The 18,634-nt window shown below is 34.9% G+C and overlaps 1 protein-coding gene and 1 pseudogene across 1 annotated transcript; both read right to left on the reverse strand.

Moving 5' to 3' along the window:
- Window positions 1-9,523: 9,523 nt before the first annotated feature.
- On the reverse strand, window positions 9,524-10,875 carry LOC21395710 (probable pectinesterase 56). The gene is made up of 2 exons (XM_010089916.2): window positions 10,521-10,875; window positions 9,524-10,173 (listed from the first exon to the last, which is right to left on the reverse strand). Exons 1-2 carry the CDS (start codon window positions 10,873-10,875, stop codon window positions 9,524-9,526), a joined length of 1,005 nt encoding a protein of 334 aa, XP_010088218.2.
- Window positions 10,876-13,279: 2,404 nt separating this feature from the next.
- LOC21395711 lies at window positions 13,280-17,789 on the reverse strand (annotated as a pseudogene).
- Between the last annotated feature and the right edge of the window lie 845 nt (window positions 17,790-18,634).

An 18,634-nucleotide genomic window follows, 5' to 3' on the forward strand; every position in this document is an offset into this window, starting at 1 on the left:
AAGTGGATCTTCATCAAGAGGTGGTGGCGGATTCAACGAGTTAATGGCGTACCTGAGTGAGGGCTTAGTTGTAGACAGTAGTGAGGTGTTTGATTTGGTTGAGTGGTGGAGGGCACGAGCATTAACTTAGCCGATCCTAACACGACTGGCAATGGATATTTTTTCAATCTCGGTCTCCACCATTGCAGCCGAACAAGCATTCAGTACAACCGGCCGAATACTTGAAGAACGGAGAAACGCATTGCAGCAGGATATTGTTGAAGCTTTGGTGTGCATCAAGGATTGGGACCGTTCCGACCAACGCTTACACGATACAATCTCACCGGCAAACCAAGAATGGATCGACGAATTTAATAGATTAACTTTTAATTTTCAAGATGATCCTTCTGCTTGATTTTGATAATTTCTTTGTAAATATTTATTTACTTTGTAATTTCTAATTTGTATAGTGTTTATTGTAATCTTGTATAGACTTTGTAAGTTCATCAAATTTGTAATTCGTCCCACAATGATTGCACTCTTTTTTCCTTACCAAGTTTTTATCCCAATTGGGTTTTTCTTGGTAAGGTTTTTAATGAGGCAATCATGAATTACAAATTTAAAAATCAATGAAGAAGTAGTTTTTTTTATATAGTTCGTTCGTGTGTTCAGTGTTCATTTCATATTTCAAATTGTAATATACACATTGTAATTATACAAATACTTATTTCAACAACATAAAAATATAATATAAAAAGAAAAAATTTGGGCAGCCGGTCGGGCATCGGGCAGGCCGACCGGGCACGGGCAGGCATCCTTTGCCCGAAGCCCGTCCATGGGCAATGTTCGGGTCGGGTCGGGCAACCTGAATTTTTGGGCATTTCGGGTTCGGTCATCGGGCAAAAATTCAGACTTTTCGGTGGTCACGGGCGGCCCGTCCAAAGTTTCAGCACTACTTAAATCCATCCCGAGAGTATTTCTTTTTGAACTTTTTATAAAAAAAATGATTTTTTAAGTGTCTCATTATTACTTAACATATATCATTATTTATCTTGCGTTTGTGATATTGCGTAAAAATATGGGATACCATATCATCGAACACATTATTCTAAGCAATGCTTATGGCTTCTAATATATCGTGTTACAGGTTGTTTCCGATATTATGTTAAAATAACAAAACAACGTATCCAATCACCTCTTAAATTGTAATATTTTCTGAAAATTATCTTTGCGTTTAGAAAGGAGATTCATGTTATGGTTCGAATCATGATTCGAGACTCGCTATAGTATATTTTCTTATAAAAAATACACACAAAATTAGAATAGTTCTAAATTATAGTTCTGACTCTATGAATTAAACATCTACTTATTTTTTCCACTAATAATTCCCATCGTGTATTCACTCGCTTGATTTGAAGAAATGATTTTAGTACGACCAAGGATCCTTAGCCTAACCTTGTGAAAGACAAACATTTTATTCCATGTGTATTTCTATCAATAAAGCACTCAAAAGGTATAATACTAAAAAGATCTGAGTTAATAATATTTCAATTTGGTCTTTGTCATTTACGACTAGATTTTAGTGAAAAAATAATAAAGGAAGAGAAAAAAAACGTTTCCTACGTTGAGAGGAGAAACGCACAAAATCCCGCAAGGAAAACAAACAAAGGGAAAAAATAATAAAGTGATATTAAAATATATAATGTATTTGTGGAGAAACAACCCAAGAAATTGAAAAGTGAGAAAATAATAATAAAAAAAAAAGAGATCAAAAGATGCAAATAAAGAAGAAAGGAGGCAAAAAAGAAAAGATCAACAAACAAAAGAGAGAAAACAAAAATGTAAAAAAATGGAATAAATGGGGAAAGAGGGAACGAATGAAACTCACAAATAGGGGAAAAAAATAAAAGAAAGCAAAAAAGAAATGAAACGTTAAAAAAAAAAAAATGTTTCCTACGTTGAGTTTGAGTGGAAAAACATACAAAACGTTGCAAGGAAATAAACTAAGGAAAAAAAAAAAAATAAAGTGGATATTAAAATATATAGGTTGTGTTTGGAGTTGTGTTTGGAGTTGTTTTTTGTGAGAGTAATCTCTGGAATCAAGAAATAAGAAGAAGAAATGAAGAAACGACATTCCTGGTACTTGTTGATAGGTGCATGCTACAAGTCGTTTTTCATCCATCAGTCAAGGATAAAACGCAGTGCTTTATTAAGAGAACTAGAAGCAACAAGTGAGAGGATGACACGTGTGTGCTACACCCACCGCCTTAAGCATCCTCTTTCTCTCTGTTTATTTTATATAAGCTGAAAACACTTCCAGAGAAGGAGTTCTTCAGTTCTTCGAGAGATTACGGTTGTAGAGAGAAAAACCATCTTATGTAAATTCTAGTGAGAGAGAGGGAAATCTGTAGAGAGAAAAGTGTTTGGGTTGTGAGAAAATCAAGTGTAAATAGAGGAATTTTTCTCTGTGGGATTTTCTGGGAAACACTTATGGGATTTCTCGGTAGTTTCTAGAATATTGGAGTTTCTCTGATTGTTGTAATCTGGTGAGGTAAAGAGGGTGTAATTCTTCTTCTTGAATAGTGAATCAAGCTCTCTTGTGGAGGAGCTCAGCAGGACGTAGGTAGAATTTTCTACCGAACCTGGGTAAACCTTGGTGTTGTTTTCTTTGGGTTTTCTTGATTCTGTTTTGTGGTTTCTCGAGTCTTGGTGTTAGATTTGTTCTTACAGTGGTATCAGAGCTTGGTTGATACGGAGTTTGTTGCAAGACTCGGAATAGAAGACGAGTGATTCTTGAATTCGTCCTCTGAATCAAGAAACTGGCGATCATGGGAACATCCAAGTTCGAGCTTGAAAAGTTCGATGGAAGTGGAGATTTTGGCCTATGGAGGAAGAAACTACGTGCAATCTTGGTGCAACAGAGAGTGGCTAAAGCACTAGGAGATATGAGGGATTTCTCTGGTACAGATGATGAAAAAGACGAGATGCAGGAAATTGCGTATTCAACTATCATCTTATACCTTGCAGACAATGTTCTGAGACAAGTCAATGATGAAGACACTGCAGCTAAGGTTTGGCTTAAACTTGAACAACTCTACATGACGAAGTCTTTAACCAATAAGATTTATCTGAAAGAAAGCCTTTTTAGTTTTAGAATGGATACTGGCAAGAGTCTAGAACATAATCTTGATGCTTTTAATAAGATTGTTATAGATCTTGCTAATATTGGTGAAAAGATTAAGAAAATCAAGCTGTAATTCTCTTAATCTCCTTGCCTAAAACATTTAGAGAAGTGAAGAATGCCATTAAATATGGCAGAGATAGTCTCACTCTAGAGGATGTATTATTTGCTCTAAGATCCAGAGAATTAGAACTAAAAAATGAATTGACCCAGAGAGGTGATGAAGGTCTATTCTCAAGAGGAAGAAACCCCAAAAGAGAATATGCAGGGAAAAAGAAGATCAGATCGGTCTCTAGGTCCAAGTCAAGGAATGGATCAAGAAAATGTTTCTTCTGCAACAAACCAGGCCACATCAAAAGATTCTGCAAGGAGTGGAAGAAAAAGTTAGCTAAACAGAAGTCAAATGAAGGTGATGCAACAATAGTCAGTAAAGGGGAGGACTATGACAGTCCTGAAATTCTGGCTGTAGGAACTCAAAGGGGAGAATCTGAATGGATCCTCGACTCAGGATGCACTTACCATATGTGTCCTAACAAAACTTGGTTCTCAAATTATGAGACCATTAATGGAGGAAAAGTGTTGATGGGCAACCACCATACTTGCTCAGTTGTGGGGATCGGTAATATCACTCTCAAGCTAAGTGATGGGCTCTATCATGTTCTAAAGGGTGTAAGGCATGTTCCAGAAATACGAAGAAATCTTGTGTCACTTGGGGTTCTAGACGATGCAGGCTACACCTATAAAGCAGAAGGAGGACTATTGAAGGTCCTCAAAGGTTCCTTAGTGATTCTGAAAGGAACTAAGCACAGTGGGCTCTATGTTTTGCAAGGTCAAATAGTAATAGGAACTGCAGCCTCCATCATCAAGGAAAAATCCAAATCAGATGTATGGCATAGGAGGCTCGGTCATGTGAGCGAAAGGGGTTTATAGGAATTAAGCAAATAGGGCCTCTTAGGAGATGATAAAATAAGTCATCTGGATTTCTGTGAACAATGTGTAATGGGAAAGCAACACAGACTAAAATTCTCGGCCTCAACCTATCGAGCAAAGGAGAAACTGGATTATGTGCATGCTGATCTGTGGGGACCAGAAAAGACTCCTACATATGCTGGTTCCAGGTACTTTTTTTCTATTATTGATGATTATTCTAGAAAAGTTTGGATTTACTTGCTAAAGTCAAAAGATGAATGTTTTGATAAATTTAAACAATGGAAAGTACTAGTTGAAAACCAAACTAGCAGAAAACTAAAGGCTTTAAGAACTGACAACGGCATGGAGTTTTGTCATGGATTATTCACTGAATATTGCAGAGATAGAGGCATCCTTAGGCATAGAACTGTGAAGAAAACACCCTAACAAAATGGGGTGGCAGAAAGAATGAATAGAACACTAATGGAGAGGGTTAGATGTATGTTGTTTGGGGCAGGATTGTCAAAGCCTTTCTGGGGTGAAGCAGTAACTACTGCTTGCTATTTAATAAATAGATGTCCTTGCAAACCTATAGGTTTAAGAACCCCACAAGAGTTATGGACAGGAAAACCACCAAATTTGTCTAACCTTAGAGTGTTTGGGTGTGCAGCTTATGCACACCAAAGGGAAGGGAAATTAGATCCCAGATCCCAGAAATGTATCTTTCTAGGCTATGTAGATGGCACTAAAGGGTACAGACTATGCATTAAGGATGGACCTAGACTTAAAATTATAATTAGTAGAGATGTAGTATTCAATGAATATGATATGCCTTTCTTTAAGGAAGAAAAAGATACTGCTTCTACTCCCTTTAATGCAGGCACAGATATGAAGACCACTCAGGAGCTTCAGTTTGAGGTGGAGAACACCACAGAACCAAGGGTGGCTGTTCCTGAAGACCACACTAATCAAACTCAGACAGAACAGGAGATAAATGACCAAGAAGATCATGCTGCGACTCATGAAAATGGTCAAGAGTTTACTGAAAGAGAAAACCTAAATGACTAAGTACTTTCAAGGGACAGACAAAGAAGGGAAATCAGGCGTCCTCAGAGATATGGAGAGAGTGGCCTGATTGCTTTCGCCCTAAATTCTGCAACAGAGCTAGAGTGTAAAGAACCCTGCACCTATGATGAAGCTATAGCTGGCCCACAAGCAAAGCAATGGAAGAAAGCCATGGAAGAAGAGATGGCTTCTCTTTGGAAGAATAATACTTGGGTTTTAACATCCAAACCCAAGAAACAAAAGCTTGTGTCCTGCAAATGGATTTATAAGATCAAAGAGGGCTCATCGGAATCTGAGCCAAAGAGATTCAAAGCTAGGTTAGTTGCAAAGGGGTTCACACAAGTGGAAGGAGTGGATTATAATGAAGTATTCTCTCCAGTGGTTAAATTCAAGACAATCAGAACCATTCTAGCCCTAGTTGCACAGAAGAATTGGGAATTGGAGCAGATGGATGTAAAAACAGCCTTCTTACATGGAGATCTACAAGAAACAATCTACATGATCCAACCTCCAGGCTATGAAGAACAGGGGCAGGAAGATAAAGTGTGCTTGCTTAAGAAGTCCTTGTATGAACTTAAACAATCTCCCAGACAGTGGTACAGGAGATTTGACAGTCATGTTCTTAAGGCAGGTTTCATAAGAAGCAATTTTGATTCCTGCCTATACTATAAGTATACAGGAACCCCAAACACTGTTTTCTTACTCCTCTATGTGGATGATATGTTAATCACAAGTGGAAATCCTAATGAAGTTAAAAAGGTTAAGGATATGTTGAGCTCCGAATTTGATATGAAAGATCTTGGAAAGGCCAAAAGAATTTTGGGAATAGACATCAAAAGAGACAGGTCACAGAAAGTCTTAGTACTCACACAGGAAGATTACTTAAGGAAAGTAGTGAAGAAGTTTTCTATGGAGCAAGCCAAGACTGTCAAAGTGCTTCTAGCTAGACATTTCAAGTTATCTGCAGAACAGTCACCAACAACAGAGGAAGAGAAACTTAAAATGTCCAAAGTGCCTTATTCTAGTATTATTGGCTCTCTCATGTGTGCTATGATCTGCACTAGGCCAGATCTTGCCTATGCAGTGAGCTTGTTAAGTAAATATATGGCAAATCCAGGTCAAGAACACTGGATTGCCATAAAGTGGGTGTTGAGGTATGTGAACGGTACACTTGGGTACGGATTGATCTACAAACAAAGATCAAATCTCCTGGAACTAGAAGGTTATGTAGACTCAGATTATGCTGGAGACAGGGATAAAAGGTCAACTTCAGCCTTTGTCATGACACTTGGAGGAAATTGCATCAACTGAAAAGCTCAACTCCAACCAGTTGTGGCGCTATCAAGTACTGAAGCTGAGTATATGGCCTTAACAGAAGGTTTCAAGGAAGCAATTTGGCTCCAAGGACTACTCAGAGAATTGAAGATTCTGAAGACAACAGCAACTATCTACTCGGATAGTCAATCAGCCATTCATTTATGCAAGAACCCAGTTTACCATGAAAGATCTAAACATATTGAGGTAAAGCACCACTTTATCAGAGAAAAAGTGGAAGAAGGGGTGGTAAATCTGGAAAAGATTTGTACTGAAGATAATCCTTCTGACATGGCTACAAAGGTTGTTCTAACAAGCAAATTCCAGAAATGTATGGATTTGCTTAATATTGGAATAACTTGATTCAGAAGGATTGAGCAATGATTCAACAAGGTAGTTAGTGTTTATTTCAGAGATCAAGGTGGAGTTTGTGAGAGTAATCTCTGGAATCAACACTAATAGAAATAAGAAGAAGAAATGAAGAAACGACATTCCTGGTACTTGTTGATAGGTGCATGCTACAAGTCGTTTTTCATCCATTACTCAAGGATAAAACGCAGTGTTTTATTAAGAGAACTAGAAGCAACAAGTGAGAGGATGACACGTGTGTTGCTACACCCACCGCCTTAAGCATCCTCTTTCTCTCTGTTTATTTTATATAAGCTGAAAACACTTCCAGAGAAGGAGTTCTTCAGTTCTTCGAGAGATTACGGTTGTAGAAAGAGAAACCATCTTATGTAAATTCTAGTGAGAGAGAGGGAAATCTGTAGAGAGAAAAGTGTTTGGGTTGTGAGAAAATCAAGTGTAAATAGAGGAATTTTTCTCTGTGGGATTTTCTGGGAAACACTTATGGGATTTCTCGGTAGTTTCTAGAATATTGGAGTTTCTCTGATTGTTGTAATCTGGTGAGGTAAAGAGGGTGTAATTCTTCTTCTTGAATAGTGAATCAAGCTCTCTTGTGGAGGAGCTCAGCAGGACGTAGGTAGAATTTTCTACCGAACCTGGGTAAACCTTGGTGTTGTTTTCTTTGGGTTTTCTTGATTCTGTTTTGTGGTTTCTCGAGTCTTTGGTGTTAGATTTGTTCTTACATTTTTGTTTTTTTACGTTTTTTGAGAAAAAAAAAATAAAAACGAGAGAGAAATGGCGTTTGGTACAATTAAAGACAAAAAATAAAAATAAAAATGATTTTTTAATTTAGTGTAAAATGAGAGAAAAAGAAAAAAAGATTTTTAATCGTTTTTCATATTTTATTTTCATTTTTTTCTCTCTCGAGAGATATTATTAGATTTTTTTATATTAAAAATAATTTTTTGATAAAACTACTAAATACATTTTTAAAAATGATTTATGTCTGAGATTGAAAACGTTTTCGTTTTCATTTTCATATAAAAAATAAAATTATTTTGAAATGAATTTTAAACGCACCCATAAGATTTTTTTAGAAGGAAACCCAATAAATAGAAAAGTTAGAGGCAATACAAAAGAAAAAAGAGATCAAAAGATGCAAATAGAAAAAAGATATGAAGACAAAAAAGAAAAGATAAAAAAAGGAAAAAAAAAACTGGAATAAATGGGAAGAGTTGGAGAGATGAAAACAGACGAAACGTTTTCACATGGCCTAGCCCAAAAATGACGAAACGTTTTCACATGGCCTAGCCCAAAAACGGATTCTTCTCCTGGAGAATGTACAGATTCCTTTTTCTTTTTTTCTTTTCTTCTTCTTATTTCATCAAAGTTCAGCATTTAGCAAAATCGTGTCATATACAGTTAATGTCGTTTTGACATTCAAGGCACATTTCATTAAAATTCAGCAAACCAATTGTTATTTGAGATTAGTTTCTTTTCTTTCATCACTCGCAAATCTATCCCAAGTAAGATTCATGAGAGACTATATATATATATATATATATATATATATATATGTGCAGTGGTGGAATCATAATTTTATTTTAGAGGAGTATAATTTAAAAATGTGAAGAATGTTATAAACACTAATAATATTAATACTTTTAACTAATTAGAAGCATGTTTTACACGTGTATATTGATCAGTTTATTGAATTTTTGATAAGTGAATTAAAATTTTGAAGTGTTTAATTTAAAAAAATAATTGGAAAAAAACGATGTTCATAACTTCGACAAGGGGAAATTAGATAAGCTATTTTGTTTGAAAAAAATGCTTAATTAGGAATACATTTTGGAAATGTAATTTTAAAAGGTCATTTAAATTATTCTTGTGAGGCTCACTTTCGATACATATAAAAAGATTATATGAAAAAATATATTAAAATGGACAAATTTAAAAAAAAAAACCATAGTAAATTAAAGAAAAATAATTCAATTAGGTTACACCAAAAAGTATAAGATTTTAAAAATAATTTGAAAATCTATAGAGTGAAAATTGAAAAACCAAAAATCAAAGGGGCATAAGGGAGTATATTTGAAAAAAAAAATGAAAATCTACTGGGTGAAAATTGAAAAACTGAAAATCCAGGACTATTCAAGCGAGCAAGAACTGCAGTGCTCGTAGGTTCAATTTCAATATAGAATATGGTTTTTATGTAGCCATACCTTGATTCAAGTGTAAACTTAATTGCATTTTCAGTATATAACTCGGATTCAATCATTTTGTAACAAATTAGCGAGTGTAGTCGGTTAATTGCCGTTATTATATAGACAAATTCTAGATTGGATTGTATTTGTGTCTGATTAACTTGTAATCTGCGCATATAATCATTTTTAGATATCTTGCAAATGCAGAGTTCACAAAGTTGCATCCAGAGAAACCCAAAAAATCAAAAAATAAGAGTAAAAACACGAGAGATAAACAAGTACTTATTGATATATAAATATAGTGAAATTTGAAATCCCTATAATAAAGATCACTGAAATTAATGCAAAAAACATAAACCTATTAACAACTAGACAACATACTGCTTAATTTAATAACATAAACTTATTTAGGATCTACCACCGTTTTAATACTAATCTTAATTACTTATTGAACTTATAATTTCTTATAACTCCGAGTGATCAACTTACACTACGTAATCCACCCCTATAAGGTACACCAGTTTCAGAAACCAGTTATTCCCATCAATAAACTTGGCCACCGTAAACCAATCAGCTTCCATCCACTTCTTGAGACATGGTAACCTTTCCAATTCACTCTCTTTGAAGTGTCGGCACCGAGACCGCTATTGTCGTATTCGGCATAATACAAGTGATCAACGGAAACTCCGGGCCACTCCGTCCACCCTTGGGGGTCCACAATGTCATCGAAAATGCTCTGCATGAAAATCACCGTCGAGTACCTATCCCACGGACGACCGAGAAAGACTATCAAGTTTGCCCTTTGCGGCGGTGTTAGCCCTAGAGTGGCTTCCACATGACAGCCTTGGAAGGAGAAGCCATTGACCTCACTATCGCTTGCTCGGTTTTGCGCGGTGATGGTGATTAAGGTTTCCGGACGAGCGTAGATGTGACAGTCTTGGAAGACGGCTTTAGCGTGACCAAAGATGAAGTCGACAGTGCCGTAGATTTTGCAATCTTTGTAGAATTGACGGTTTTCCTTTGCGTAGAGGGTGTCTTGGTAGCCAAGGAATATGCAGTTATAAAAGGCCGATTGATCTGCTGTATTGTATAATGCAGCAGCTTGGTGATTCTGTGGGCCCGTCGAGTTCTCTATGGTTAACGACTTTGCAACAAAACCTTGCCCCATGACACCTAATTCCAAAACATGATATATCATAGAAATAAAAATATATAGAACTAATAATTTATACACATACAATCACTACAAATTTTAATGACGTTGATCAGTAAAGATATGTTGTTTTTTTAATCTGAATGCATTAATTTTCTGTTCTTGGAGCCTATAATTCTTTAGACACGTGCAAAGTATAAATTAGTTTAAAAAAATAAATAAAAATTAGTTGGTAAAAAACTAAACCAAAAAGGATGGGACTGTAAGATGAATTTAAGAAATTAAACTGCAACGTTAATAAACTAGCAAAAAAGGAAAAAAAAATATATATATAACGTTTAATACGAGAGGTGACAAATATTCTTACTTAGTGTTCCTGTTTCATTAGTTTTGAATCCTGAACCATTGCTGCGGTCAAAGATGATGATCGTTGTAGTTACATCGTCTCCTATTAGACTGATGTATGTCAAATCCGATTCAATTTCGACGTGCTCTTTGTACCTCCCCGGTTTGATTCTGATCATGTAGCGTGTCTTGCTGTTCTTGGGGGCTGCTTTTACTGCGTCGCTCACTGTGGTAAAATTGCCTGAATTATCTTTTTGAACAATTACGTTAAAAGGGATGGTTGCACAATGTGTCGTTTTAACATATTGCATGATGAACAACAACATGAGCATCATCACTAGAAAACACGTCGTATTTTTTGAAGAAGATGAACCCATTTTTGAGGAAGCTATAATAACGTAGTATTGATTATACGTGTGAATGAAAGGCTTGAATATTTTGTGAGTCATGAGATCGTTAAGATGCTACATTTATAGATGAAAACCATTGGTATTGTTAGGGAAAGTAAACATTAGTTACCTTTTTCAATATTTTGATCTTATCGTTTATTTAAGTTATGTTAGGAGATTTCCCAATTTGATCGTTTAGGCAACTTTCCTAATTATATGTTTGTGGATATAGACACCTTGCGGATAAACAATGTCAAATCATTGTATTCTCTCGTTTCTTTTATTTTTTAATTAGTTATTAATTGGATTAATAGATAATATATATAAACTCGCATATATTTAAAGGGCTACGTCCCATTTCATTCCTGTAGCCTGTACGATATTTCCCCTTTTTTTTGTTGTTGATTTTATTATTCTATTTTTATTGATTTTATTCTTTTTAATATTAGGAGATTTCTCAATTTGATGGTCTAGGTAACTTACCCAATTATATATTTGTGGATATATTTTAATTAGTTATTTATTAGTTATTACGTGGATTAATAGATAACATTTATAAAAAAGAGTTGGATATCCTAATATAAACTAACTCGCATATATCAAAACCGCTAAGCATTACATTCTTGTAAAAATTTAGTCGTAGATTGCATGAATAATACTTTCCATGTATGTATGATTCTGAGTATTAGCCACGGGGACGTAGAATGGATAGTTCCTCATTTAAAAAACAAAAAATATATATATATATATAATTATTCCGGTATAACCACAGATCCGATATTACAATTGAAACAAATAATATAACTATGTTTAAATTAAAGTTTATCAATACTGTTGTTCCCAAAACTTTTCATGCTTTGCCACTTTCATTCTTTCTTTCTTTTTTTTTTTTCTTGGCAATGTAGTCTCAGGTTTTGACAGAGACGGAATTAACACCAATTTTTAACGGGAGTTTAATTTCAGAGAATTTTGAAACTAATTTGTGGCTAAATGATCAAAAAAAGATTACTATAGAAGTTTGATTTCTGTTTATTAGTACTATTGACTTTATACTAATTTGCCTCTTTAATCTTCTAGACTCGTTTATACACTAAATTAAGTTGTCTTAACAACGTTGATAAATTTCTATAATTTTATCTGAAATGTATGTTTTTTACACAGGTGTTCCAGAGAGTGTTATTAGTACTTTTTATAACACTGACGATTAATTATAATGATTATGTGCAGACACGTCAAAGTAATCAAACATGAAATAATAGTGGAGAAACATAAAGAACACCAGGAATTGATATCGCAGTTCGGTGCGCACACCTACACTTGCGGGGCCACGCTTAGACAGTGAACAATCAACTAAGTCTCAAAATTACAAACATCAATCGAACTTATACACCCATAGACTCTCTTCTTGACATTGTTATCGTCGTGTCGAATCTCTTTAATAGTCTTGTCCAGTAAGCACTACTCGTTTTCAAATTGCACAGTGAAATCTCATCGGTTGGCAGTACGCTTTCTCCCGAAAGCTTTTAATCCTTCTCCTGAAGGACGAAATCAATGACGCTCAAAGCTCTCAAACTCACAGGCTTTTTCTCTGAAGATCTTCTATTCAATCCCCGATATAAATGTGATGCAAAAAGACGCATTAAAAATAAGGCTTCACAACATCCTCCAAGAATTAATTCAAACTGAATTTGACTATCCTACACTTTTTTCACGATTCTCTCTTGACTAATTACTCACAATTAGCTCATCTCTAAATATACTCGCAGCCCCTATCTTTATTCATATTTCAAATTAACTTCAAATCAATAGCTTGATCACCACATTTGAATTTCAAATCATTTCCTTTACGCAAGCTGTCAAGCCATATCCCATATTTGCTTCTTGTACAGCACCTTCCAAAAGCAAGCCAAACCACTCCACGTACATGTACAATATATATATCAAGGATAAACTAAGCTTGATTCGGACATTCTTGTACTCCACGTGATTAGTTTTCCTCATCCATTAATTCGGATTTGTCAACCCAAATGTGCTGTCTTTTTTCACGTAATTATATCTCATAATATCTGTAAAATCTCCAAATTTAAATATCTCAATCATACTAAAACTATCTTTTCTTTCCTAAAAAAGAACTTATCCCAAATCTCCATGAATTTTCATGATTTCAAAAGTAATCAAATCTCCTCAAATCCTTTTTATAAATGCTAGTTGCCAAAAGTACCTATTTTTAAATTTTTATAATCAATGCCAATAAATTGTCAACTAAAATCTTAACACTACCAAACTATGATTGTACACAATAATTAATTTCTTTGGTACAACTAGTATGCCTATAGCTCTTTCTAAACTACATTGTCTAGTTTCAAAAAATAAAAACAAAAAAAATAAAACTTTATATGATTGAGAAATCATCATCAAGACCATCTAATTATCCCCTTAGATTGTGTTGTTGGATGATCATAATTGATGTTGTGGCCGAGAACTCCGACCCCGAGAGTACGTCGCTGATGGGGCCTAACTCGGGGCACTGTTGCCAATCACTCATACCAAAAGTCAACACATAGTTGATTCTGCCCTCTCTTCCCACTATAACAAGGGAGTACTGCCTTTCAAATGACCTCAATGTTGAGTATGTCTCAACTGAATTTGCAAGATGCTTCTCCAAATAGGAGACATGGCCGCCTCTAACGTGTCTTTCATAAAAATCAGCAAAACATTCATCATCAAGGTTGGTCTCCTCTTCCTGCTCAGAAATGTTGATTTTGTAATTGCCTGCAGCCCTTCTTGAGGAATTGTCTAAGTTGGTGTCCACCAAGAACAGTGAGCCTTACTCTGCGGTGTCGTGCCACGCGCACCGCGTAGGCTAGAGCTTCCTTGTCATCTTTACCATCAATGAAGATGACTGCCACATTGAGAGATGTATAGGATGTTGACATTTTCCCAAGCAATCCAAAACCCCGATCGACGAGTATTCCTACCGAGCAAGGGGCATTCCTCAGCACCTATTTAAGATATAGCCATCATCAAGGAGCAAGAGATTGATTATGGTAATATTAGTCATTCTTTAAGTGTGACATTGGTCAATTTATTGAAGGTCCATGAAAATGCTTCATTACCTTATGGTTGACATACCGAAAACCGGAATGGCCTCCATCCAAAGTCTCATCTGCTCACAGGCTCTTGTGGAATGGCAATATAATGAGGGCCACCATCAAGTCCTCAGCCAAAATGCACACATCTTGGGGCAATCCACTAAACGTAGAGAGCGCTAGTATTCGTCTAAGCATGATGTCATTGTTGGGAATGGTGTCCTAGAAGCATGAGATGTAATAGGATATTTATTATTTATTTAATAAAAGAGTTTATTCATCATTTTATGTGCATATATTTATAAATATTTTATGAAGATCAAATGAAACTTCCGTGATTATTTATGTAACCTTAAACATTGTATATAAGTGTTGTATACGAGAGGATAATATTTAAGGATAATAATCAAAAGGTGATGTTCGTAATAAATCTAATTAAAGTTTAAAATCTTTAATTAGAACATTACCGATGGTCATATATATGATGGTCTTAATTGAGTCTACCGATGGTCATATATAGAATGGTCTTAATCCTGAGTTCTTAGCAAACTCCTATTTATGGATTTGTATTTTTTTATTTGCTCGGTACGGATTCTGAGACCCTGAATCCTATTCCTTGTATTTTGGAGACATGATAAAGTAGGTAGCTGAGAATGTTATTATACGAGATGGAATCCATTCCTTCTTGAAAAATAAGTAGATAAATAATTCTCTTTAAGTGTTGATTCGGTACTTGGATCAGTTAGAGCGCTCTGGTTCATGAATGTGTTTTATGAATCACTATCCAGTAGAGAATCAATGGTATTCAAGGATGAAGATATAATTAGAGAGGTTAACGGATTCTACCTGATTCTAATTATGAATTATTTATGGAGGATTGATCTATATGCAATGACTATATCAAATGGACACTTCATAGTTTAGAAATAATTTATGTCTATAATTTTGAGAGTGCAATTCCAAGTTTATAGTGTAGTAACTATTGGAATTAATATAATTAATTAATTAATTAAAGTGTTTAATTAATTATTAATTTTATTGGATCTCGGGATTATAGCTCCATTAGTCCTCGCGTCATCCTAGTAATTCTACCAGACACAATGGGCAAAATGGGAATTTTAGAATTACAGAATTCTAAAATTAAACACTCGAAAATAATTAATTAAGAATTAATTATTATTTAAATAATGTGATTATTTAAATTTTGAATTTGAATTGTGAACATAATTTAAATTTATCCTTTTAAACTTATTTGATAAGTTTTTCAATTTAGAATTCAAATTAATTTAAGTTTGACTTAAATTGGAATTTGAATTTGAATCAAAATTGGACTGCAAGATAAATGATGGTTTTCTCTTCCTTTCCTATCTGTAATTGGCGCCACACAGGGATGAGAATCCCCATGCATGGCCGGCCACATTAAGGATAAGGAAGAGGATATTTTGTTTCAAATTCAAATAGGAGATAATTAACAAGCTTTATCTTGGAGATAGAGATTGGATTCCTTCTAGAAGTTTGAATTCTACTCTATAAATAAGAGAATGAAAGAAAATTGTCGACACAATTTTTGGAGACAATTTTTGACATAATTTTCTGAGGGTGGCCGAAATTCCCTAGTAGAGTGAGCAGGAAAATTTTTCTCCCAAAAATTCCACATTGTGCATGCGTTGGTGTTTGTGGAAATTTGAGTGTTTATTCTAAACCCGTTTTGTCTCAGGTGTGCCCACACACACGTCTTCGTAGATTCTAGTAATTGACGTGGATGACATTGGTTTTCTAAACACAAGACTTTGGAGCAAGGATTGTTCGAGATCAAAGAACTCAAGTTATCATCCTAATCGGCCTCCAGGTATTTTCCCTAATTGAGTTCTTAATAAATAAATTAATATGATTAATTTATTCGTGCATAAATTAATATAATCTATAGAGTATCTCAAAGGTTTTATGAAAATTTTTGTTATACTTGATCCGTTATCCCCACGTTTCCGCATCCGAATTCGATTCGGAAACCAACAGGCATCACCATCCTGATCCACATAGGCCTCAACCACTGCAGTGACTTGATTTCTCATCTCCACCACTGCCTTATCTATCATAGTCACGGTGTCTGGTCCGTCACCTTTCACTAATGTGGATGCTATTTCGTTGGTGAGCTCAATCATGTTTGTGACATACACTATGATGTGATTTTTTACAAGCGTACAAATCACACAAGTAATATAATGAGTGAATAAGATATCATTCTCACGGAGACTAGCTTAACAATTACTGAAATTTATATTTTTAACTTTATCTAGACAAATAAAATATCCGAGATAGATCAAAATTGAAGAGAAAGTAAAATGAAATAGCACAAATTATACGCAAAATAATTATGAAAAGAGATCAATGAAAAGAAAACACTAGAGCATACAAGTTTCACCAAGACAATTACAATTTAATTCCAATTATTCACTAAATTCGCCTTCCATTCATGTAGTAGAACGAAAAATCCTAATTTATCTAATAGTCCTTCTGGGGATGCTATTAAAAATATTTTCAACATGTAAATTCACTATTGCTAAATGTGAATCCCGTCATCCTAGAAATTCATTAAGTTCTTTAGTTTTTCTAAAATTACTCTCGCAAGTCGTATTACTATCTCTGGATGTCCTATGGACCTTACGGTTCCTTTTATTAGAAACTATTCCTAAAAATCTCCTTATGGGGTTTCAATTTAGGTTTTCAATTCAATTCAATAAGTGATCAATTTATTGAAAGCATTAAGAACAATAAAAGAAACACATACATGAATGGAAAACTCTTAGTGAATAAACTTCATTGAAAGAAAATAACGAAAATTAAATATTTATGTCTTGGCTACACTTGTAGCCCTAGTCTAGAAATTTAGAACATAATTGAAAAAGAAAACATAATGACAATAAAATTTAACATAAGAAATTCAGGAAAGAGTAAAACTATTTGGCGAATTCGAAGTTGAGCTCCGTTCTTGAACGAATCCTCATCTCCTTTGAGCCGTATTCTCTCCTTCTTTCCTTACCCAAAAAGGATGCAAAAAATAACCTTAAAAATCCTATTTATAATTATTGGAATCGTAATAGCATTGTCGTAAATTTCTGGAACTCCACAACACTCAAATTGATAAAAATTTGAAGTAGTGCCACGGCCCTAGCCTGAAAAATAGCTTATCCATGCGATGCTTCACAGTAGAGCCGCGGTCCTATTATTTGGGCACCGCAGCCCTGGGCAGAAAATTACTTCTCTCCGTAATTTGGCGCCATAGCTCCATCGCACAAAGCCTAGGCTCTCTTCTCTCGGGTTTTTGTACTGCAAATGAACCAATTCAAGGCCTAGGCGCCATCTTTCAAGGTTGAAGCTCTCCAATCTCAATTTAGCTCCAAAAATTACTCCAACACTCGCCTACGAACTCCAACTGTGCTAATATGCAAAACCAACTAAAATTACATAAATTAACTACTAAAACTACTTTAAAACTAATAAAACACTCAATTAGACGTATCAAAATATAAGCATAAATCCATTGTATCACACCACTATCCCGGGATCAGCTGTCCCTCTAGATATCTCCATGAAGTTTATGGTTCTAGGTACATTCTGAGGCTCGTGAAGGCATAGTAGTATGCGGAGTTCGTTGGTAGGGTCAAGCAATTGAAGCGCCATATGGTGAGTAGGCTTGCGTTTCCTTGCCCGTTTGATGATTTGCGCCACAACTAACGGCGCGTGTACCACGGTGAAAAAGATCACTATTATCATCACTGTGCTGGTTGAAGTAGATGTTTTCCCAACCCGCATTTTGTCAATCAAAATTAAAGCACTCACTACTTGTGAGAATTTAAAATTGTTTGTAATTAGGATGTTTATATTTGTTATCATTGATATATCTGATTTGGCACTCTTTGTTGAATTAGGATTGCCTATCTTTCTTGTTTTTGGATAAAAAATTTAGATGACTTCGAAGTTGTAACGCCTCAAAAAATTAAACAGGTTTAATTATGTTAATTATGATATATTAGTGTGCTTAATATTAATTTTTTTAATTAATCAAATCATTAAAATTTTTTAATTACTTTCAGTTTTGAAAATACACTTACTTTTTCTTTTTACTCTAAATACTCTTTAATACATTTTTTCCACTTTTTCTTTTCTTTTTCTTTTACTTTCTTTCTTTTCCTTTTTTTTCTCTCTTTCCTTCCCTTCTCTTTTCTCCTTCCTGCAGACCCACCCCTGCACTCTCTCTCTTTCTTTCTTTTTCTCTTCTTTCTCTCCTATGTTTTTCTCTTCTCTCTCCTCTGTTTTTCTCACCGGCGGCCTCCTTCTCTCTTTTCCTCCTCCGGTGTCCTCTCCTTCCCGGCGTCTGCTCTCTCCCTCCCAGTGTTCTCTCACTCTTCTCCCTCTTTCTCTCTCTTTGGGCTGTTATGGCCGAACATCAAGAAAGAAAGGGAAAAAAGAGAGATAACGGCCCTATCAACCAATTTGAGGTAAAATCCCTTTAAACCTACTCTTTGATTTGAATTTTAAACTTGAGAAAGTTCAATTTTGGTTACATCTGATAAATTTTAGTTAGGGTTTAGATTTGAATAAATTGTGGTTGAACTTAGATTAAATTTGGAGATTTTCAGTTATTGAACTTATTGAAG

Source organism: Morus notabilis, unplaced genomic scaffold (genome assembly GCF_000414095.1).
Source record: "Morus notabilis unplaced genomic scaffold, ASM41409v2 Scaffold657, whole genome shotgun sequence".
Classification (NCBI taxonomy): Eukaryota; Viridiplantae; Streptophyta; class Magnoliopsida; order Rosales; family Moraceae; genus Morus; species Morus notabilis.

Bases quoted from the DNA above. Each gene is read 5' to 3' on its own strand.
- LOC21395710 (XM_010089916.2), bottom strand. From the start codon at position 10,875: ATGGGTTCATCTTCTTCAAAAAATACGACGTGTTTTCTAGTGATGATG. The intron at 10,174-10,520 runs GTAAGAATATTT...TTTTGGAATTAG, and splicing joins TAATGAAACAGGAACACTAA to GTGTCATGGGGCAAGGTTTT.